Here is a 24266-nt window from a genome sequence, read left to right on the forward strand (position 1 = left end):
CCCTTCCAAAGACCCCACCATAGAGGCCTGCCAAGCAAGGCCCTGCCTTCCTTCCAGAGCCGGATCTTCGGCTCCTTGCTGGGGAAAATGCCCCTCGTGCCCTTCCCTGCATCGGGACGTGCGCCGCCCCACAGGACAGCTCCCGGCGGGCAGGACCCAGCTCTGTCCTGAGGCCCCCAGCACGGCTCTACCCCCCTCTAGGGCCAGGGAAAATGCCCAAGAATTCAGGTTCCTTCCCATTGGGGCTCTCCACTGCCTCCCGCACGGGCAGTTCAGACCCTGAGCCAGGCGCTGGAAAACAGGGAGGGGGCAGTTCCTGAAAGTCTCAGTGGGGAGGGGGAGGAATCCAGACCTGGCCCCTCCCAGCAGGCAGCGATGAGCCGATTTTCTTCAAATGCACCAATAGAGCCCAGCACTATTACCGCCTCCAGCCACAGCGTTCAAGGGGAAAGTCTAGCGGTTAGAGCAGGGGGACCAGGAGTCAGGGGTCTTGAGGCTGGTTAGAGTCGGGGGACGGAAGCCAGGGGACCTGGGTCTGGTTAGAACTTGCGGGGGGAGGACCAGGAGCCAGGGGACCGAATCTGGTTAGAGCCGGGGGGACCAGGAGCCAGGGTACCTGGATTTAATTCCTGACTCTGCCACTGGCTCGGGATGTGAGCACATCTCTTCCCCTCCCCGTGCCTCAGTTTCCCAATCTGTACAAGGGGACAATCACAGTGACCTACCTCACCAGCATAAGGGGCGTGGGGGTGGGGAGATTAATCCAGACTGAAAAGTGCTTTGAGATCATCACACCAAAGGGGCTCTCAAAGGGCTGGAGTCATGGATTGAACTGACCTGATCAACTTTAAAAACTGGCTGTGGAAAAGCAGTGACTGCGGTGAGCCCTTAAAGCCACCACCCAAAGCCCCGGGACTGCCCAGCCTTCTCCCCAACCCACATGAGATCACGGACAAGATCACAACCCCCATCTCTGGACAATAAACCGAACCTGCTTATGGAAGGACAAACCGCCCCTTCCCCACCCTGAGCTTTGGCCCTGGGCCTATGTTATGTTTAAAGCAAACGTACCCTGTACAGCCCACCCAATTCACATCACGTGTCAGAGCTGGGCACTCCCTCTCAAGGGGAGGGCTGAGTTTGAAAAGCTCCCCACCCATCACTAGCCAGCATTGCTGGGCCAGATTCCGCTGTCATTTACACTAGAGCGGTTACTCTGGATTTAAACTGAGTTGAGGGTGGGCAGGATCCAGAAAGGAAAGGCAAAGAGTTCCCTAGGCCCTGGCTGCTACTCCCAGAGGGTCTGATCACCAATCAAGGCATGGGCACCTCCTGTGTCCTCCGCCTCCCAATGGATGTCGAAGCGGATTCTCCTCTCGCTAACCCCAGAGTGAATCAGGATCTACGGAGTGAGCCCTCCCCCCCCCGCTTCCCCCCCTCCGCCCCGAGAGCTCCCGTCTAGTGCTAGGGATTCAGACTTACCCCCTTCCCATAGGGATGGGTCAGCCAGCCGAGCTCCCCGTGGGCCGTGGCAAAATCCAGCAGGACGACTGAAAGGGAAAGCAAACGAACACCGTTAGACCAGAGGAGGGGGGAATATACAACCCAGCGGCAGGCACCTCATCCCGCTGACAGACAACCCGATGCCCGGCCCAGATCAGAACCCTCCGCTCTCGCACGCTGGCACGAGGGGCCGATGGTGGCTGTTCCCCAGAGCGGGGCAATACGAAATCCGGGTGGCCCTGCAGCTCAGCACAGAGCCAGAGCAGGACAGCTCTACCCAGGAGTAACCTCTCAACGCAGGCACTCGCTTCCTATGGCCTTGGTCTCCACTCTCCCCTACCCCTTTGTGCCGGGTCCCCAAAGCCGCAGCAGCATCATACCCCCGGGGCTGGGCAGTCACCATCAGGGGTGGAGACACCAGCACCCTTATCTCACGCTTATCTCCGGGCTGCTTTTTTATTTGCCCTCATTCCCCGTATTTGAGCAGCTGACTAATGAGCTAGAGAAGAGGGCGGCAGCCCGAGAGGAAAGGGCACAGGATCCAAAGGTGCAGGAGGGAGGTTCCGGCAAAGATCAGGCCAGCCTAGCTTTGCTCATGGCTAAGAGGAAGCCAGGTCGGGTTAGCCAATAGGGCCAAATCATCCCTGGTGTAACCCCAATGAAGTCAATGGCGTTATGCCAGAGATGAATCTGCGCTAGCTGGGATAAGGATTATGAGGTTATCAGCCCTCATGCTTCAGGGCACCAGCTCAACGGAGGTCAGGCAGGAATTCCCTCCCCCTATCACTGCAGTAGCAGGTCTAATGCCTTTCTCGGAAGCATGCGGCTTCGGAGACAGGATACCAGGCAGGATGCCCCTTTGCTCTGCTAACTCCTGTGCTGGCAGCATCCGATTCAGTCCTTCCTGCTGCATGCCCCCCACCCCACCCCACCCCCCCGACTCGCTGGTCCTTCACCCCAAACAGGCATGATCCCTGTCACCTCCGGGGTTTTCCTCTTTAGCGCTCCCATTCTCCAGAGTTTTTTCCACTGTGTGAGAAGGAGCCGCGGCGCTGGGGGAACAAAATCTCTTCCAGACGCCGGTTTGGATCCAGCGGCTGCTCGCAGCTGCCAAGGCTGCAAACCGTTCATTACCGTAACGCTGCAGCTTGCAAACCAACCCTTCTGCCTCCAAGGGGGCTTGGAACGGGGTGGGGAGGCCGGGGGTGAGGGGGGTGTCTATCTCCATTCTCTGGGTCTCAGCAGATGGGCTGGGCTAGGATTGCTGGAGGAAGCCTCACCCCACTCTTTCTGCTCTCGCTTATTCCCTGACTTGCAGCGCTGTAATCCCATTGCCTTCCTGCTTTACACCACTGGGAGTGAGAGCAGAATCAGTCCCAGGAGCTAGGCCTTGCTTGGTGCTATCTGTGCCTGGAAGAAGGGCTGGGGTGGGGAGGGGGTAACCCTAATTCTCCTAGCTCTGGCTCCCAAAAAACACTGCTGTAACCACAAGACCCTTCCCGTCTTCACACACCGTACTGCCAATCTGTGTAACTCACCGCTGCAGGATTTCTCAGCATTTCCGCAGCCTCCTCACTCCAAGTACCTCCTAATTCATTACCGAGAGATTTAACCCCATAACCCACTGAGTGTGATTAGGGGAGTGTGATTAGCCTCATTCTAAAGTGGGGAAACGGAGGCTCAGAAGGAGTAAGCGACTTGCCTAAGATCACCCAGGGAGCCTGTGGAAAAGCTGGGAGCAGAAGCCAGCCGGCCCGAGTCTCAGCCCAGGGCTTTCACCACAAGGCCATCTTTCCTCATCAAGGCAAACGTTGCGGTTGGGAGTCTTTGAGAGGACGAGTCTATTTTGCAACCACAAGCGAAAACTGGAGCCATGCAAAGTGAAGGTAATGACAACAAGGCAGATCATGGCACAGGGGGCAGGAAAGAAATACACCCCTAGCCCCACCAGCTGGAGCACTGTACCATTGCACAGGCACATAACAAACAGGAAGCCTCAGACACCGGCCACTGTTGGCCTTGACTGGCCAGTGATCAGATCTGCCATGGCTAGCCCCTGTCCTCAGCCAGCCAAACCCTCACAAGACATGTTCAGACATGCCGGGGCCGGAGCCTCCTGTCCCCATCAGCACAGGGGCGGAGGCTGGGACTTGCCAAGGGATCAGATGGGTTTGAAAAGAGGAAGGAAAGAAGGAAAGAAAAACAAATAACCCAGCAGCCGCATGACAGGGGCAGCGAAATCAAAGGGCGAGCGGCCCAGGCCTGAACGGAAGCAATTACCCAGCCCATCAGGGCCCTGCCAAGCCCCGGTGAGTCAGCCAGCCAGGAATGTGATAGCATCAGGGATCTCTGAGCGAGCGGTGGAGGGCATCGGCCAGGCCAGAGGTGCACGAACCCCGTGGGCTCCTGGCTCGGGCTGTTACGGAGCCCAGGGTTCAGGCTGGGGAAGGGGCCCGACTCTCCCCCCTCAGATCTGTGCGAGCCAGGATGGAGTCAGGGGGAGGAATGCTGCAGCCTGAACACCAAGGGACCCCGGGCCGCGTGGGACGGGCTGCAGTCCCCAGGCTCCCCCCGCTCTGTTCTAACTCATTGCTGGGGAGCGGGAGGGAGGCAGGGGGGGAATCTCTTCATGGTGATTCTCCCAGGGCAGCAGAGCTGGCGCCACACCCGCCCTCCCTCTATAAAGCAGCACTGGCTAAATCCCCCTGCTCCAGCCCACCAACTTCCCTTAAAGAAACACGCCCCCCCTTGCCAGCCCCACCAGGTGGGCATGAGAAACAGCAGGGCCTCTGCTCCTCCCAAAGGACCTGCAGCTCCTGCTACCCACCAGCCGGCTGCTGGGGAGGAAAGACCTGGGCTCTTCCTGCTGCATGGGGGTGCTCCCTGCCGCCACGTCTCAGGGTAGGGCTACGTGGCACTAGTCCCGCGGCTGGCCCGGGTCAGCTGACTCGGGCTCGCAGGGCTGTCCAGTTGCAGTGTAGACGCCCAGGCGCAAGGGTCTCTGAGGCCAGGCACCAGGCCGAGCCGGAACGTCTACACTGCAGTTTTATAGCCCTGCAGCCTAAGGCAGTTGCCCCGGGCCGCGAGACTGGTGGCTGCATTTTATCGCCGTGTAGACGCACCCTCAGAGCTGACCGGACGGCGCCTTGGTGGGGCTGGACTGCAGGAGGACCAAACAGATCAGGCAATCCACGCCCTGCACCCCAGAGGGTCCCTAAGCCCCGTCGCACCCCCCACACGTGACCCAGCTTGGGCCCCGCTTTTCCGACGAGCCCCTGCATTTCCACTCCCACCCAGGGCAGTTGCCGAAGGTTGCTCCAGACCCCATTTTGCCTTCACAGTTCCCCGCTTATACCCAGCCGAGCACCCCCTCTGCGCTGCCTGCGGTGGTGTGGCTAAGGGCGGGTTCCTGGATCGGGGCAAGTACAGGGTGGATCCGTGGGGCAGACTGGACCTGGGCAGCAGGCGGGGCAGCGAAGCCCCTTTGGTTCTGTGGATCCATCTTTTGCTACCTGCCTTCGGGCCCAGCCCAGTCATAGGGCTGGAAATGCCTTTAATCCAGGGGCGAATGAACCCGTGCCTAAGAAGAGCCCCAGCAGGGGGTGGGGTTCAGGCCCACCCGACTAACATGGGACAGCCCAGCTCCACAGGCTCCCCCCCCCCATCTCTTTGATCCAGGAGCCAGCATCCCCTCTCTGTGGGAGGCTAGTTCTGCGGGTCCGATCCGAATACGCTCCTTGACACAGGAGGTCTCTTCCCGGTTCTCCTGCACCCCCATACCCCCTCCTCCCTGCGGCAGCGAGGCAAAGCACAGCCGGGATCTCGCACAGCGGCAGCGAGCCGAGTTTGAGAGTTCTCAGCCCGAGCACCAGTCCCACCCCCCTGCCTACTGGCTAGCAGCAGGGGCGAGCCCCTGGCCCACGCAGGGAGAGGGCGCTCCCTCCTGCTCCATCAGCAGGTTGCACCTGACAAGTCACAGCAGGTTTTGAAAGAGCAGCCAAGGAGTTAAAGCCTCGCTGAGGACTGGTCTTATACAGGGGCTTTCTCCGAGCTCCCGTGCGCCTGGGACGGGGCCGGTCTCGTGAGCTAGACCCCTGAGCCAGGCGGCTGTTGGGAGGAGAGTTTAGCAGAGCGGGCACAGGAGGGCCTGTGATACACACAAGGAGGATCCATCCTCGAGGCTGCCGGCTGCAGACAGACCCTGGGGTTCCCTCTGGCCCCCACACTAATTAACCCAGCCCGTGCCGCCTAACGTCACCACCCAGCGGCTCCCTGCATCCCGAGCTGCACTCCTGGAAGGGGCTGGCTATCGCTTAACCCAACAAGGTTCCTGGGTACTACCACCCTCTCCTTGCAGCACATGGAGGCGACCCATCCTAGCGCCCTGTTTCCCAGCATTGCTACATCGCGTGCTGGGACCTGCCCCTCCACCAGCCGCGCCTCCGCATGAGAGAGGAGGTGGCTGCAATCCGCAGGCAAACCGGGTGTGGTGCCCAGGCTCCTGGCTCGGCAGGAACTCCCAGCCCGGAGCAGCTCAGAAACCGGGCTGTGCAGGGAGTCGGGATCTCACCAGGGAGCTCACTCAGCCCTTCATTTCCTCTCTCGTGGCTACAGGCCGGCTGCCAGCAGTGACCCGTCTCTGCCACTGCCCAGTTAACACCATTGGCTTAGTTATACGCCAAGGTGGGCTCAGCTGGTTTCCATCCCCGTCATTCCAGGGCGCCTGGTGGTGCTGCTTCCTCCGCTTTCTTCGCCCATTTATCCCCCCACCCCCCCACCGCCGCCCCTGGCGCTTTGCAAAGATTCATCTGAATCTCCCGCTTTTGTAGCTGACAGGGCAGCTGCAGGGCTGACCACTCCTCTGCTGGGGAAACCGAGGCACACAGCGAGGCAGTGACGCTGCACAGTGATTCTGTGGCAGAGCCTGGAACCCGGATCTCTTGACTCACCACCCCAGCCTTTGCAAGTGCCGGTTTCAGGCCCAGTTTCAATCCCATTTGACTTTCGGGGCATTTATGCCCTGATCCCCAAAAGGATTTAGGTTCCTAACTTCCAGTGCGAGTCAGGAACCTAAATTCCTTTGACGATCTGAGCTTAGTGCTTTCCTGGACTTCAGCATGTGCTTAAGGCTGTGCCGGATCGGGGCCTCGGTGAGCAAAGCTCCCGCGTCTGCCATGCGTGCTCTGTAACGTTAACTATCTCCCCCGCCAACCTACTCGGAAGGCGATGTGAACAACACAAACATCTCAGCGGGCCTTGGCCTGCACACGGGGGGCCTGGTCACCGAAGCAACCCCAACTCCAAGTGTTTTACGCAAGAGGGGGGGGAAACCCCAATCACAGTCTGCCTGTCTGTCTCTCTGCTTGTTCTGTCATCCAGGCAAAGCTTTCCCAGGCTGGAAGAGATTCCCCCCCCCCCCCGTGCCCCCACCCCATTTTAATCCTTTTCTCCCTTCCCTTTTCAGTGCCGGGTTTAATCTGTTTTAACTGGCTATTAAGAACATTAAATCAACAAAGGAAAAATCTTATTTGAGAAGTGAAGTGATTTGCTCAAGGCCACAAAGGCTGATAAAATGGGACCCGCCCGCCACCGCATGCGTTGCCCCACCGAGAACACCTGAGACTTGTCTACACTATAGCTTCTATCTTTGGTGGAGAATTCCCTAGCCTATTGTAGCCAATGCAGACCAGCCCCGAGAGGGAGCCAGTTGTCAGAGCAGGGATTAGATCTCCAATTGTAGATCTGCATTCAGACCCTCAGAGCATATTAACTGTAATAATAGGGCTCTGGACTAATGGCAAAGATCTCCTCTGGCCCCTCATCTAGCATGGTTTGCTCTCTCTACATCTGGAGGAACTCTGGGTTTTTTCCCTAATGCAGAATTGTTACTCCTAGGGGTAGAATCGTAATGTCAAGCTTGGTCATGCAGATCGGAAAGGAGAATTTCACCCTTGAATATACTTCTAAGGTTATAGCCCAAGGACTGATTTAAAGCACGTTTTCTTAAAGCAACTGATTTTGCTGGTATACTGCATCATAAAAAGCATAAAAATAGACCCGGGGAGTTCACCAAGTACCGAGCCCTCTTCTCATTCCACAGCAACGTTAATTGGAAACTGCAATTTGGCACGAGATTAGTCCACATTAGACACCAATTACATTTGGCACTTGGAAAACTACAAACGCAAACTTAATCTGAAAAACTGCCACAACCTTCCAGCGGCTCCTTCTCGCGGGAGCTAATCAGGCGGCGCGGGGAAGCTGCGGTCGCGATGCCTGGTTTTAAGGATGGTCTAATATCCAAGAGCGGCTCCTAGTTGCGGGCGGCCAACCTGAGAGGCAGTAATATCAAATCTCGGGCACCCACAAAACGAGCTCCCGTGCTGAGTACTTAAAAATCCAAGCGCCCCAAATTAGTGCTGCTGTTAAATTGTTGGGGTTTGGGGGGGAGGGAGGGGACTGCCTTAAATCACTATTTACGCAATAGATTCTTACGCATCTTTCTGAGCAATTACAGCCCATCTGCCCAAGCGTGCGTATTATTCCAAATTCCTCCATGCCTAAACCACACTCGGCTTGGTTTTTTAAAAGAAATCCAATAACTCAGCATCGGACCAAAACCATCCTGGTGTCATGTGCCAACACCTAGGGTTTGGATATCTTTACAATCCTTTTTTTTAAAGAGACACACACACAAAATTTCAGCGTTAGCTCCAATGGCTTTTTCTAATGGTTCCTTTGAATGAAAGACGGGTCCAGACAAACATCCTCAGTCCCACCATTCAGTTCTAGGTGGGAATTTTGCAAATAGCCCCGGATCTTGATCACGGAGAGAACGCAGACGCCAGATCGGAACCGCCCCATGCTTTGGGAAAGTTCTGAGCTGAAGCTGGAGCCGATCAAAATTTGGGAGCCATCCCGGCGGCCTCCAAGCAGCATGCCTGAGTTGCTCTCTGGACCTAAGCCAAGGCTCAAAGCCAGTGCGAGTCTGACCACTGCGCAGATCAGTTACTGACCCCTGCGAGCTTGTCTGCACACCGGTTTTTGTAGCAATCTGATGACTATATCAGTTTAGAAACAGATCTTGTTAAAGCAGCACATGGATGCAGTTATACCAGTATAAAGGTGCGTCTGCTTACTCAGGACACAGACAGAAGACAACCTCTAGATGCTATGCATCTGAAGAAGTGAGGTTTTTACCCACGAAAGCTTATGCCCAAATAAATCTGTTAGTCTTTAAGGTGCCACCAGACTCCTTGTTGTTTTTGTAGATACAAACTAACACGGCCACCCCCTGATACTTAACCGCTAGAAGCACCCGTGTCCTGGTAATTGTAATCACTCACCACGAAGGGGGTGAGTGAAGGATGGGGAAAAGTTTATTTGATTTTTAAACAACTCTTAATATTGTCCTGATATTGTCCTAAATATTCCAGGCAGGAATTCTGCTTCAATCTGCATTGATTTTTCTCCCAGGGCGGCAATCCCCAGGAGTGTAGGTGAAACCCTAGAACGCTGGGAATGTTTCAGACATGGGCCCAAACACAAAAAGCCTAGATCCAAACTCTGGAAAAGCTTTGAGTCGGACCTCGGCCCCACCTGTCTGGAAGCATTACATGGTAAAAGTACGGCTTGGAATTTGGGACCAATTTTCCTCAGCTCCCCCAAAATTGAATTTAACAATTCTGTCTTCGGAATGCTAAAGGCCAGAGTCAATCTGGAGCAACTTTTCTAGAAATCAGCGGCGGTAAATTCAGATTTAGGCTGGTGACACTGAAAGCAGAATCTGGCCCTCTCTCTGCTATATCCTGGGTGTGTCTGGGAGGTTTCTAAGGCAGGAGAAAGACCACTCGTGCAATTTACATTTTTACAAAAGCAGCATTCAGGCAACACACTAATAATGTCTCTCAATTAACAATGGGCAGAACTGCATGTAAAGAAGGAATCTCCTGAACAAAATGAGGAAAGACACCCCCACATACACACCCTTTAATGGTTCACACCATGCAACGCAACACCTCATGCACCTTCCGACCAGTGAGTCAGCCCCCTTCCCTCCTGCCTGGCCCTACCGTGGGCTTGTGGGGCCCTGTCCCAACCGGGGCGAGCCAGGCGGTTGTGTAACCGAGGTGTCACTGCTCGCACTTCCAGGCCAAGCGAGACATCGCCCTGAATCAGCCACCCCGGGGCCGAAGTGGGGCAATAGCGACTTCTCCCGGGGGCCAGGCGACTTCCACAGACTCGGAGCAGGCGGAAGGGGCCCCTCGCCTTCCCCCGGGTATTTGAAGCCGGGGAAAATCCATTCACCCGGGGCGATTTTCTCCCACCTACCCACGGCGGCAGGTTCCTCCACCGAACAACCCCCCACGCGTGACACTTCCTGGCCAAAAGGTGCCTGCTCGCCAATCCCCGCTCCTAGCCACTCAGCCAAATCCGCGCGGGGATGAGTGCGCCTCTCGATCCGGAGTCACAAATCCGCGCGGGGATGAGTGCGCCTCTCGATCCGGAGTCACAAATCCGCGCGGGGATGAGTGCGCCTCTCGATCCGGAGTCACACCCAATCCCACGCACCGCTAAACCAACCTGTCTGTGAGACAGCGACGTGCCGACGGGAGTTTATCAAACTTGACCGGTGTCCTGCAAATCTTTGCCGCGGCGGGTTTTTTTTCTTTCGGGCACCTCTGGATTCCGCCCCGGCCAAGCCAGCTCCTGCCCCCCACTCACCCCTGGGGGCGCAGCCCCCTTTGGTCGCTACGGCCTCGGTTCTCAGCCCCTCTCCCCCACACGTGTCGCGGGCCCCACGCGAGGAGACCGGCGGCGGATCAGCCCGAAATAAAGGCAGGGGAAGACCCTCACTCCTCCCCGCTCCCCCCCAGAGAGGGGCGCCGAGTTCCCACGGGGGCGGCCGGCGGGGTGGACCCGGGCTCTGGCTCCAAAACCCCGGGCAAAGTTTCGTTTTTACCTTCTTTGGCCCGGGAGCTGAGCAGGGCGCCGGGGAGCAGCAGGAGGGCGAAGTAGAAGGGCGCTTGTCCCCATCCGCGTTCCATGGCTCCGGCCTGGGCCCCTCCGGAGAAGCTGAAATGATCCGAGTCTCTCTCCCGCTGGGGCCCTTATCTGCGCCCTCCTGCCATGAACAACTTAATGGGAGTTTGTGGGAAACTTCAGTCCTGTTCATTCATGCCCTGAGCTGATGTCACCCAAGCCACGCCCTGAGGAATGCCTTAAAGAGACAGAGCACCAAAATGGGTAGCAAAGGGGGACTCATCAGACCCAGGCGCTTTGATCTTTTATCACCTTTCATCTCGGTGCCATCCTGTTCACCCCATGGGGGGTGTGTGTGGGGGGTGTTCTCCTACTGGGCAGCAAAGCTTCACGCGAGGGCATATGGTAAATCCCTGGGAACAGAGCAAGCTGAGAAATGCTGCCCCTCCCGCCTCCTCCTTAGGGACAAGGACACATTTGGGTGTTAAAGTAGAATGTATTTAAGAGATCTTGCACCCTTGTGCAGCTGGACTCCTGGTACAAACACAGAAATATCCTCCCTGTCCTCCCACTACCGCCGGACCACACACACACACACACACACACTTTAGTTCAAAGGAGACAATTAATTGGGAGGAAACGTCCTTGTAATATTCTAATCCTTCAGCAAATGTTCCACAATGTAATTCACACTGATACACTGAGATATTGACTTTCTTTTCACCTGCTTAGCATTTTTTTTTCATGTCCTCAGCTGGGTAAGATTTTTTTTTAAATGCCCACGGTAGAACTTGCACTAAGGCCTGGATTTTCAAACCTGCCTGGTGCAGTACTCAGAGTCAGAACCCCATCTGTAGACGCGCTCAGCACGCTGGGGGCAGAGCGGTTTTTAAAATCTAGCTCCGGTTCTGGGTGCGGAGCACTTGAGACACTGGCCCCAAGCGCTTTCGAAAGATCCCTCCACATGCCGCTCTCTGAACGCCACGTGTCATGCGAACCCTCCAAAGCATTCTGAAAATTCCACTGGAATTCTATTTGCCCTGGTCATCAGTGTCTCACCCCAGTAAACCGGGAGGAGTCACTCCATGGCAGGCAGTGAAGCAACACTGGAGTCAAGCCAGAGGGCAAGCAAGCCCTGACTTCCCTGATTTTTGTGTGTTTGATTCTGCTCTTGATGCCAGTGGTTCCACTGGTGTGACTCCACCGACTTCACTGCAGTGATGGCTGATGGGGGGGCTTGAGGACACTCAAGACATTGGGCCAGCTGGGGTTCCTACTTCGGCTAGCTTCACACAAGGTGCTGGCTACGGTGGAGTTAGTCCTGGTGTCAGCTTTAAGCCCAGAATTAGTTGTGCAAAGATCCCGGGGGCTGTTCACATGCTTAGCCCTGTTCTCGAGCACTGGGACCAGCAGGTGACGTGAGATCAGTGCTGTTCCCCTAGCACTAGGACCCATCCTACCAACACCTGGCGCTGTGGGATCATTCCCTACTATGGTATGTATTTGTGATTTTCTATCGAGCCGATGTAGCCCCCAGTCCTACACTCTGACCAGCTGAGAACAGCCCCCCAGGGGGCCCTTCCGAACAGCCGTTACAAATGAAAGATTATAGGTGAGCCTTATAAAAAATAATCGAGGGTGGTATTTATGCTGCCACCGTAAACCCTAATGAAGAAGGAACTCTCCCATAAAGTCCAGGGAAGGGCCCGAGGTGCTGAATGCCATTCCGAGCCGACAAAGCGCTCGTAAAACTCCAGCCTTAACCTCATGTATAGTGTATTGGGAAGTGTAATGTGATGGCAACACCTTTCCGGGAGGCGTGAATTATGATAACGTCCCATGATCCCTTATCACGGGCTAGAAGCCTCTGAGGGGTTGCCTTGAGTTCCTGGCCGCTGCAAGGACTGTGGGGTTTATTCAAGTGGAAAGCATACTACGGCTGGGCCTGATCCTGCCAGCTTGGTTCCTGCAGGAAAGGCCCTGATCCCACCGCTTGATGCCTTCCCTTTGACGTCCCGAGAGGCTGTGTGTGGCAGCCTGCATGCAACAAGTGCCAGGATTGGGGCCCAACTGGCTTCCACAGAGTTCCATGCATGCAGGGTTCGCAGGCTGGGCAGCCCAAAGCAATCACTGAAGGACATGACGTCCAGACCTGGAAACTAACCTGTGACTGCAGAGACCACCGGGACTTTTCCACTGCACACTCGCCCCGTTCCCTGCTGTTCCCTCGTCCTCCCACCATTTCTCTGTTCATTCCCCAGTCACGTTTTGTCTCGCTCCTGCACTGCGAGCGCTGGAGGGCAGGAACCGTCTTTGTGTTATTGGTAGCACAACGGGGCCTTGAGCCCTGTCTGAGGGCCCTAGATGCAATATACTAGTAATAATTTGGGGGCAAGGCTCTAGCTGGAATAACATGGAAAATCCTGGGGGGGAAATCCAGGTTTTCATGTTTCATTTGAGGGATCGCCCCAAGGGTTCAAGCTGACAAGAAGAAAAGTTTTGAAATGTAGCCAGGAGTGGGGGGCTGCGCCGAGGAATGAGGCTGCCCTGCATTCTGAACTGATCCTGTTTTCAAGCAATACCCACAAACGGCTCAAAAATGTCAGGGCCGTGGGGAGGTTCAGATGTCCCATGTTTTCAGTGGGAACCAGGTGGTTTCATCTTGCATCACGTAATCGTCTAACATGAAATGGCAACATTTTTTCAGCAACATTGTGCAGGGTAAAAAATGTTGCGGCCCCTCTTATCTCCTTTCCAAAGCTGACCTAGAGCAGTGGTACAAAACTAAGCACTGTATGGGGTGAATTCTGCCCTTGGTTAGACATGAGATGCTGCTCCATGGACTTCAATGGGGACCAGACTTGTCCCTGCAAAGTGCTAAGTGACCACGACGATCAATGAGGTTCAGGAACTAGACTTGCAGAGTGTGATTTCAGATCAGGACTGAGGGGCACTGACAGCTGCTGGGAGGAGGAAACTCAGGACAGGACTAGCAGAGGCTGGAGGTCAGGATTGAGGGGCGTCAACAGAGATGTGTTTGGGCACCCCAGGACTGGAATCATAGAGGGGCTGCCGAACAGCGCTGAGGTGCAGTCCCAGGGTTGTGGGGCAGCTTGCAGAGCTGCAAGAGTCCTGGGGTTCAGAAAGCTTCCAGTCCTCGAGGGAGGGAGTGTCGTTTTTTACAGGAACTCGGTGTCATTCAATGGAATTCACCCTGCAGGGCAAGAGATCCTCTACCGGATGAGTAGGATGGTAAGACACCAGGATAGTACCTGCGGTATCCAGGGTTATTGGGCCCAGATGGAGCATGATTCCCTTGCTCCCCCCACAAGTGCTGGGATGGGGCGTAACAAGCGGGCACGGCTGGCTCTGCTAACATCTCAGTGGGTACAGCAGTTCATTGCACTGTGAGCTGCGTTTGAAGTCCCTGTGCAGAAAGTCCCTGGGCGGTAATTGAGTGCTGCTCTTTCTCTCCCCTCATGCAATCTGCTGCCGGCTCCGCTTGCTTTCAAGGTGAGCATCGCAGCCGTGACTTCCTGCCCGGATCCGTCACGTTTCACGGTAGCCTTTGAAGTAGATTCCTGCAAAATCCTACCCATTAGCGAGCAAGTATAACTGTAACTCCCGCCTGCCTGGGGTTTGCCAGCCACACCTTGTTCTCCGGGTTCGGTGCCAGAGGCGCCTCTGCTGTTTGCCGGGTCTCCTGCTATTTTTGGTTTGGAATTCCAGGGTTGATTTCTCTTGCCCGGCAAGTGAGGACGGGACCAAGTTAGAGCCAGGTGCCATGGAAGCTTCCCCCCCACACCTCTGCCATTGCCCTGCAACTGCCCGGCTAGTCGAGCTTGCCTCATCCTAACCCCGCCAATGCCTCTCTCTATTTCTGACCGGCAGCGTCCTCCGCTTTGCTGGTCCCAACAGCTTCTCTGCTGTACTCAGTCCTTCTCTGCAACATGCCTTGATGGTCCAGTCCTGCCTTCCCACCCACGCACATCCCCAGGTCCTAAAGGCTGCTGCGGCCTTTGATCGAAACCTGCTTCTCCCTGTGCTAGTCCCACCCTGGGCTCTGGACCTATGCCAGGGTTGCCCGCTCCAAAGTTTTTAGTGCAAGTCTTGTGGTATTTGATGCTTTTCTTAAAACCCCAGTGGTTTGAGCATTAGCCTGCTAAACCCAGGGTTATGAGTTCAATCCTTGAGGGGGTCACTTAGGGATCTGGGGCAAAATCAGTACTTGGCCCTGCTAGTGAAGGCAGGGGGCTGGACTTGATGACCCTACAGGGTCCCTTCCAGTTCTATGAGATAGGTATATCTCCATATATATATAAACCTATATCTCCCTCCTGCGTTCATTTGACAGCTTTCGTTGTAAAAAGAGTGCAGAGAGGAAAGAGTTAAACAGGACCCGGGCCACTGAGTCAGTTACATTTTATTCATTCAGCAAAAGGTTGATTGACAGTGTTACAGCCGAGAGAGTATCCAATTGTGTCGCTCCATTTCCTTTCAATGGCAGGGGGCGTGGCCACCGAGGGGCGTGGCCAGGCAGGTACTTGGCACCCACCTGGCAGCCTTGGAGTGTGTTTTCCAAGCCTTGGACGCAGGGAGGGGCTGAGCCCTGGGGGCCCTGGAAACAGCCCCATTTCACCGGGGTTATCACTGCACACAAGGGGCCATTCATGGGGACGCCCTCTCCAGCCTTTCACACCCTGAGAGGCCGGTGGGTAAACACAGGCCATGGACTCGTGACCCTGCTAAGTGGCAACTTATCTCGGCGCACTGACGCACCCATTCTCCCTCCCCTTCGCCTTTCATCCTTCTAGCAACCGGACAATTTTTCTTGCTTTTTCACAATCAGTTTTCCCAAGGCCTCTGGTGCCTGCCTGGAGCTGGGCCGGGAACGTGTAGGAAACCTAGTGTGTGGGAAAGTCTAGGGCCCACACGGGATCCCGGGGGAAGTACAGCACATGGGTAGGGACCAAAGCATCACCCTCAGTCCTATCATCAAAGGAGACCCCACCTCTCCATCCAGATCAACGCAGCTGGGAGGTGGCAACATCTGTGAGCTTCTCGGGCAGGGATTGGGCAGGACAGCAAACCCAGTGCTTCTGCATTGGACTTAGGGTTGAACAACAGGATGTGCTGATGGTGGGGGGCAAGATAGGGCTTGAACCTTCAGCCCAGCAGCTCCGCACTGCTCTCCTCTCCACTGCTCCCAACAGAAACCTGGGGTCAAGTCTCGGCCTCCGTGGCTCCCTGAGATGGGCGAAGTGAGTCCCTCCTGTCACTCACTCAGCAGCGCCCCGTCTGGCTGAGCAAAGCACATCATCTGGGACAACTTTCATCCGCCAGGTCGATGCGGGTGCCACCAAGGCTGCAAGTGTGGGGCTGAGGTAGGTTCTATGGGGCTTCCACAGGAAAGTTCTCCTCCCTTCCATAACGTGCCCTGAGGACTCCTGGTTTCTCTGAATCTCTGCCGAGACCATTCATTCATTCTCCTCTTCTACCGTAATCCCTTCCCCCACCGTTTACCCCAGAGCAGCCAGGAACTGATTGCCCTTGTTTATCCAGCCCTCGTCTTAATCTCGCTCCTCATCGCTATTTATCCCAGAGCTGGGCCAGAACCGTGTGCCCTGAGCCACGAGCCAGGAAAGAAAAGATGGCCGATGTCTGGTCAAGAGCCAAACAACCCACCGGAGACAGCGAAGGCCCCAGCCTGCAGAGAAAAGATCTTAAAAGACTAAAAAACAAAGCTGCCAGTTAGCTCCTTTCATTATCATCTGCGGTTCTTCATCCAGAAGCTGCGCATTAACGGGGCTTAGCGCAAAGGAAATGAGGCTTCAATGGAGCCAGAGAAGCTCAGAAATATTTAGGTTTCAGACTAGCAGCCGTGTTAGTCTGTATCCGCAAAAAGAACAGGCGGACTTGTGGCACCTTAAAGACGAACACATTTATTTGAGCACGAAAGCTTATGCTCAAATAAATGTGTTCGTCTCCAAGGTGCCACAAGTCCTCCAGAAATATTTAGGGCTTGGACCCATCTTCCCAAGAGGCCCCGGGTGGCTCAGAGAATTGGCAAAGAGATGCAGCAGGCTTCCCCTACAGCTCACTGGTCTGCATGCCTGCAAGCTCAAGATCGGGTGGGGACTGTTCCCATCTACTAAGCTATTCACCGGCCTCTGTGAAATGAGTTTGATGGGACTCAACATTTTGCCTAGTGGGAATCCAAACCCACCAGCGCTCTTGGTGCTAACTGGCCCCTGCGCTGGCAGTTTCAGCAGAGACGCTTAGGGCTGGACAGACGAGGAGACAGAATTAGGAGTTTAAGTGGGCTCAGTTTTCCAGAGTGACTATTGATTTTGGGTGCCTCTGCTTGGGGGGCAACTTGAGACACCTTAAAAGGCTTGATCTTCAGCACCTGACCTCTGAAAATCTGAGTGGGGCACTCAAAATCACGAGTCCAGTGACTCTCAACCTGTTGTACTGGTGACCTCTTTCACATTCATAGACTCATAGACTTTAAGGTCAGAAGGGACCATTATGATCATCTGGTCTGACCCCCTGCATGCTGCAGGCCATAAAACCGTCCCTACCCCTTCCCTGGACTCTGCTGTTGAAGTCCCCAATCCTGTTTTTAGTGACTTCAATCGGCAGAGACCCTCCTGCTAGAGATCCCTGCCCCATGCTGCGGAGGAAGGCGAAAAACCTCCAGAGGCTCAGCCAATCTGCCCTGGAGGAAAATTCCTTCCCGACCCCAAATGTGGCGATCAGTAAGACCCCGAGCATATAGGCAAGAGTCTCCAGCCCGACCCCGTTAGCCATTGTAAGCCTCTGATTGCGACGCCCCCTTAGAAATTAAAAACACTTTTTAATATATAATATATTTAACACCATTGTACATGCTGGAGGCAAAGCAGGATTTGGGGTGGAGGTTGACAGCTTGCAACCCCCCACGTAATAACCTCGCGACCCCCAGTTTGAGAACCCCTGCACTAGTCTTGCTGAAAATGTAGGATTTGGTCCAATGCTGAAGCACTCCAGGGGGAATTCGGTGCCAGGTCTGTAGATAGACGGACAACGCCATGCTCCAGGGCTGTGAGATGTCCAGCATTCCCGCTCACACCAGCACCTTTTGCCAGCGTGAAAGAAGGCCGAATGAAATAAACGGGGGCTCTGGCTCCCAGCCTGCTCCTCACCGAGGGGCTGCAGACTGCAGGGGCCGGAGGGGAATGGAAAGCTACAGGTAGGGGTGTGGAGTGCAGCAGTTCCCAGCCAGGAATGCAAATACCAGAGATAAATAACAGGGACTTAGCTCCCCTGCCCTGCTTGGAGGCCAGCAAGCAGCACAGCTGGAGATAGCCGGCGCATCAGGAGATAGGAAGCCGTTTCAGGCCTGTGTCAAGCCATTTCACAGCAATCAGCAATTAAATGGCTTGTTAACCTTTCATCCCTGCCCCCTCCCCTGCTCGCAGCCCCAGAACAAGGTCCCGTGAGGAGCCTGGAGAGATGGTCGCCAGGCAAATCTAACTGGCTGGATTCCAAAGCCGGGTCTGGGCACGTGAGTGGGGTAGGGGCGAGGGGGAGTCAGCGGGAGCTTTTCCCTGAGTTCAGCGAGCGGTGGAGCAGGGCCGGCAGTGGCTGTGAGGCTTTGCCTTGGCTGCGCCATGGTGGATTAGTCACGTCTCAGGAGGCGCTGGCTGGATCGCTCCAGTCCTGCGCCCCCCAGCGCTAGGACCATGCTGAATCTCTTATTAAGGGACACGCCCTAGGTCATGCAGGGAGCCTGTGGCAGAGCAGGGCATCGATCCCAGATTGGCCAAGCCCTAGGCTGGTGCCCGGCCCATTAGGCCAGGCTTCCTCTGACAGTCTAGGATGACGGTTTCCTCCTTTAGCTCCAGGGTCTTTGCTTCACCATGTTCTGAGGCAGGGTAAGGCCCCTCCTTGCTCCCATCCAGCAAAGCAGGGCAGGGACCACCAGCTACTGGGTGACACGGGGGAAGGGCCCCACGTGGGAGCAGAGCCATTAGAGATGGGAAAGGTCCAGCGGGCTCTGAGGCCACCTCCTGCCTCCTAGCACAGCGGCCCCCCCGTCACCGTTACCATGGCGCCCCAGTGCTTTGCCCAGCACCATTTTTAATGACCCTCTGTGGGGCCTCCATCTCCTCCAAGCCCACTGGGTCCCATGTTGTCCATTACTGGGTCTCCGGGCACACATGTTCCTTAGCATATATTGGTCACTGGCCCGTCTAGCTTAGGGTGACCAGATGTCCCGATTTTATAAGGACAGTCCCGATATTTGGGGCTTTTTTTATATGGGGCTTTTTTTCCTATTCCATTTACTATCTGGTCACCCTAGTCTAGCTGGTCCCCTGGAAGAGCATTTCAGTGTGTGAATATCAGGGGAAGGCTTCCCCTCCAGGCTATGGGGACCTCCGGAGACCGGGAAGCAGAGCAGGGAGAGAGCAAAGAATCACCAGGCGAGGAACGGAGACCAGAAAAGCAATTGTTTTCCAGCGGCATTGACAGATCGGCTGTTGGCTGCCCCCTTTCTCCCCACAGCCCCGTTCCAGACGGATCTACTAGGACTATAGGTCCCAAGCAAGAGGGCAGCTCAATGGGTCACCGGGTGCAAGCCACGAAGTCCATTCGGGTCTGTCTACACTATGGCGCAGCAGCTGTGCTGCTGTAGTCCTGCTGTGTGGACGCGTCCTACGTCGCCGGACGGGGGTTTCTGTCTCTCCGAGAGGCGTAGCAAAGTCGATGGAAGACTCCTTCCATCCACCTCGTGGCAGCTATACCAGGGGTCAGGTCCACCTAACTCTAGTGCTCAAGAGGCAACATTTTTCACAGCTCTGAGTGACAGACCAGCCCGTAGGCTCCTAACTGCCCTGGAAAGCTGAGTACGGTTCCCAGAGCTGGAGAAGAGCGCGGTGTGGCTCCAAAGTGCGTCTCTCCCACCAACAGACGCTGGTCCAGTAAAAGATACTCCCTTGCCCACCCTGTCTCCCTCATCTCCTGGGACGAACACAGCTATAACCGTGGGGGTTAGGAGCTTCAGTAGAAGTGAGGTTGCTTTGTGCATTCCACTCATGGGGTGTGGGGTTTTAGGTCTGCAAGCCTACACCATGCTCACTGAGGGGAGCCCAAAACCAAAGCGTCTGTTTTCAAGGTGCAAAAAGGAAATCACTGTAGTCATTTATGCAACCCCTGCCTTATGCAGGAGGGAGGGGTGCCCCCCTCCCATCTACGCCCATGGGTGCCCAGCATGCAACGTGGCTGGCTGCTCCGTGCAAGATGGAACGTGGCATGTTGGAGCCAGTAGTCTTGTGGACCACACCTCTATTAAAGATGGGTGCAATCGGGTCCATAAGGTGCCAACGAGGTGGGGCACCCATGCCTACCCCGAGCCAGTCCTTCTCTTCCTATCCCTGTCTGCAGTCCGAGGGCCTCCTCCTTGCAACCATCCGGCCTGCTAAATCGCCTTCCTGCATCCGCCTTGTAAACCTGCTCCTCACAGCCCCTGCCATGGGCGGCCTGCGTTTTATGGGCCTCGGCTCATTCAAAGGGAGAAAACCCCAGCCCCCCTCGTAAAGCTGTTAACAGGGGGAGGGGGAGGAAGCCGTCTGTGTATCGCTGCGGGAGGAGGGCGCAAACAGTCTGAATAGGGCTCTGGTGTCACACAGGGCTGCTTCCTCTGTCGTTAAATCTCCATAAAGCCTTGGATGTGGTGGCAGGCGGAGGGGGGTCACTATCCACCATCCTGCCATCCCCCCCCCACCGCCAGCCATCCACACCCTCCCCCTCCCCGGGGCAACACCGAGCAGGGGCTCCCCAGCCCCGACTCAGACAGGTCAGGGCATCCCCCTACCCCGGCCCAGGCTTCCCTATGACTTGCGAGGCCGCGCGGCTCGTCTTGAAGCCGTACAACCCCGGTTTGGATCAATGCTCGGGACGAGATTAAAGCTAAGCTAAAATCAACCCCTCTGGAATTGAAATGCGAGTGCCCACAAAGGGGCCGGCAGTGGCTTCGCTAAAGCAGTTTAGACACCGATTTAAGCTGAACCGGTTTCAGGCTGTGTGTGTGGACAAGGCCTATGCTTCAGATACACCGAGATGAGGCCAGGCTGCCAAATCAGGATCCAGCTCCCAGCTGTGCTGTGATTTCGGGGTGTCTGGATTCAGTAACAGATGCCCTAGTGGGATTGGGGCGACTGGTACCATCTGGATCTGGATGCAGGTGCCTAGCTCCAGGCATCTGGCTCCAGATGAGTTCACCTCTGCCCCCAGTGTCAGATCCAATGTGATTCTGGTTCTGCACACCGTAGAATCATAGAATATCAGGGCTGGAAGGGACCTCAGGAGGTATCTAGTCCAACCCCCTGCTCAAAGCAGGGCCAATCCCAACTAAATCATCCCAGCCAGGGCTTTGTCAAGCTGGGCCTTAAAAACCTCTAAGGATGGCGATTCCACCACCTCCCTAGGGAACCCATTCCAGTGCTTCACCACCCTCCTAGTGAAATAGGTTTCCTAATATCCAACCTGGACCTCCCACACTGCAACTTGAGACCATTACTCCTTGTTCTGTCATCTGCCACCACTGGGAGTGACGGGCACCAGCCCCCTTAACCAAGCAAACAACAATCAATCCCTTTGCCCCTGGAGCGCAGCCAGTGATTTATGCCAGCTTGCCAAGGGGAAAGCCCTGACGCCACAGGCAATGGGCACAGTCCAGCCTCAGGAATTTAGCAAACAAGCCACAAGGAAATGGAGGGTCTGTCGGATCCCGCCGCCGTTGTTACAAATGGCCGAGCGCATCACCGATGTCAGTGGACAGGCCTGGGCCCTAGGGAGGGGGACAAAGACCCTCCTGGAGCTGGGAAGCTGCAGGATGTTTGGAGGCGGGAACAGAGGTCAGAAGGGAGGTGGGGAATTTCCACCCCTGCCGGTGCAGCGGCCAGGTGGGGCTGGGAAGGCATTTCTATCCCCGGCAGCCAGCGGGCCACAATTCCCAGGGCAGCCAGAAGGGGGCTGCTGTAGTTTCCTGGTCACACTGGGCCGATTTCTCCCCTGTTGCAGGTCCCTGGGGGTTACTGGAGTCCTAGCAAGGAAGGATTGACTCCCCGGGAGGCAGGGCAGCATTGTTATCCTCACCTAACGGATGGGGAAACTGAGGCACAGCGAGCTTGCCCAAGCTCACCCAAGAAGACAGTGGCAGAAAATTCTCCAGGGCAGGGCCTGTCTCCTCCGTTACTTGTCTATTGCTGAGCAGAACGGGGCCCGGAGCCACGAATGGGATTCCCGAGCGCTGCCCCAATACAAACATAGCAGCAGCAGCTTCGTCACCGTCAGAGCCATGGCTCTGTGCTGCCAGGCCTGCGTCTCAGCCACACCACGGCTCTTCCTCCCGTAACTCACTCGTTTCCCCTCTTGGACCCAAATGTCCCTCGGTCCCGCGCTAGCCCGCTGCTCCCTCCCGAGCTGCCTCCCGAACGCTGGCTCAGGGAAACGCGGTACCCAGACGGGGTGGAAAGCGTGCCCGGCCCCTCCCCCGTTTCTGTGTCCCACCGAGGGGGGAGGGGGGCAGCGGGAAGCTGGGCTGGATCCAGCAGGAGCCGACACAAACGAAACATTTCCTGCGATTTGGAAAGAAGCTGCGGTTAGCGTCATTTTCCATGTTCGCTGCAGCGTCCGTGCGCCCCAGCCAGGAACCGAGGCCCCAGGACAGATTAACGGCTCCCTCACGGCAGCGGCTGAGGTCAGGGGCCCATCGCGCGAGGCGCTGAGCGGGCACATATTTAATGCCCTGTGAATCGAGAGTAACACTGTCCCTGGTCAGGCATCAGCATCCCGCAGCAGTGCCAGTCGCCCCACCACCAGGCAGCTGCCCACTCTGGGGTGTAGGGCAGAGCGTGAGGTTACCCCCCAACCGCCGGGCTCTGGGTGTAGGGCAGAGCGTGAGGTTACCCCAACCGCCCGGCTCTGGGGTGTAGGGCAGAGCGTGAGGTTACCCCCCAGCCGCCCGGTTCTGGGTGTAGGGCAGAGCGTGAGGTTACCCCAACCGCCCGGCTCTGGGTGTAGGGCAGAGCGTGAGGTTACCCCAACCGCCCGGCTCTGGGTGTAGGGCAGAGCGTGAGGTTACCCCAACCGCCCGGCTCTGGGTGTAGGGCAGAGCGTGAGGTTACCCCCCAGCTGCCCGGCTCTGGGTGTAGGGCAGAGTGTGAGGTTAGCCCCCAGCCGTCAGTTTCTGGGTGTAGGGCAGAGCGTGAGGTTACCCCAACCGCCCGGCTCTGGGTGTAGGGCAGAGCGTGAGGTTACCCCAACCGCCCGGCTCTGGGTGTAGGGCAGAGCGTGAGGTTACCCCAACCGCCGGGCTCTGGGTGTAGGGCAGAGTGTGAGGTTACCCCAACCGCCCGGCTCTGGGTGTAGGGCAGAGTGTGAGGTTACCCCCCAGCCGCCCGGCTCTGGGTATAGGGCAGAGCGTGAGGTTACCCCCCAGCTGCCCGGCTCTGGGTGTAGGGCAGAGTGTGAGGTTAGCCCCCAGCTGTCAGTTTCTGGGTGTAGGGCAGAGCGTGAGGTTACCCCAACCGCCGGGCTCTGGGTGTAGGGCAGAGTGTGAGGTTACCCCAACCGCCCGGCTCTGGGTGTAGGGCAGAGCGTGAGGTTACCCCAGCCGCCCGGTTCTGGGTGTAGGGCAGAGTGTGATGTTACCCCCCAGCTGCCCGGCTCTGGGTGTAGGGCAGAGCGTGAGGTTACCCCCCAGCTGCTCCCACGAGTGACACATGATTGGGTGCCAGTCCTTGCCCACAAGCTTCCAGGGCACCCGGTCTTCTCATCTACCAGTCTTCTGTGCGAGACAGTCCCTGCCCGAAAGAACGTAAACTAAGCTGACAAAGAGTGGGAGGGGAAACCGAGGCACGGGGCAGTGCTGTGACTTGCCCAAGGTCACACAGCAGGCTGGGAATACAACGTGGTCTCTCAGGTCTTAGGCCAGGCCTTCTCCATGGGGCTGGGCTGCCTCTCAGAAAACCCTGCTCTTTGGGAGGGGCTCCAGCCCCACAAGAGGGACTGGCTCCCTCCTGAGCTCTCCAGCCCAGTGCTATTGACACAAGATGCGAAACGCCTTTGGAAAGCACCGACCCCCAAGCTCCGGAGGCCGGCCCATCGCCGGTCCCACCTCGTGTGCAGCCAAGAAGGAGCAGTTCGCGTCATTCTCTGCATTGGTTCAGTGCGGGGCATCGTCCTCATGGTTCGTGACTGGGGTGAGATGCAGCCACCTCTGGGGTGGGAAGCAACCTCGCATGCTGCATCACAGAGAGGGGAGGGAGCAAGGAAGATGTTGTCCCAGGCGATCGGGGCAGACCCCGGCACGCACACGTGCACAAACTTACACAAGCTGCCCTTGGGCTCTGGGGACCCCTCGATAGTCTAAGCCTCCTAGAGACGTGCTCTGAAACCCGCCGGCGGGTCTGCGGGGGGGGAGACCCCAGAGCAGGGGAGGAGTTTCTGCTGCTAGAGTCCCCCCCCTTGGCGAGTCTCCCTGCAGCAGCAAGCCAGCCACTCTCCCAGTCACCCCCTCTCCACCACTGGGACTGGCAGCGTCGGGGTCGCTCCTGGGGAGGCCCAAGAGAGGAGGGCAAGTTCTGTGGGGTGAAAGCTGGGGCAGAGGGCTCAGGGAGTGGGCCCCGACTCAGGGCCAGATTGGGATCCCAGTTACCCTGGTGTAAAGCAGAGACACCCCACTGAGCCCACCCAGTAGCTGAGTCCAGAGCCCGGCCCCACGCCTGCGTGCC

The 24266-nt window shown here is 56.6% G+C and overlaps 1 protein-coding gene across 1 annotated transcript in view; it reads right to left on the reverse strand.

Annotated features, from left to right (window-relative positions):
* The window catches only part of EPHA2 (EPH receptor A2), a 34707-nt gene extending 24083 nt beyond the window's left edge, over nt 1–10624 (reverse strand). Inside the window, exons 1-2 of the mRNA XM_054009363.1 lie at nt 10466–10624; nt 1483–1550 (exon numbers count right to left, since the gene is read on the reverse strand). Of these exons, the coding sequence (XP_053865338.1) occupies nt 1483–1550; nt 10466–10550 (153 nt within the window). The 5' untranslated portion in view covers nt 10551–10624. The remainder of the gene's footprint in view (nt 1–1482; nt 1551–10465) is intronic.
* Nucleotides 10625–24266: the final 13642 nt, after the last annotated feature.

The sequence above is a fragment of the Malaclemys terrapin genome, chromosome 19 (genome assembly GCF_027887155.1).
Source record: "Malaclemys terrapin pileata isolate rMalTer1 chromosome 19, rMalTer1.hap1, whole genome shotgun sequence".
Taxonomy (NCBI): Eukaryota; Metazoa; Chordata; order Testudines; family Emydidae; genus Malaclemys; species Malaclemys terrapin.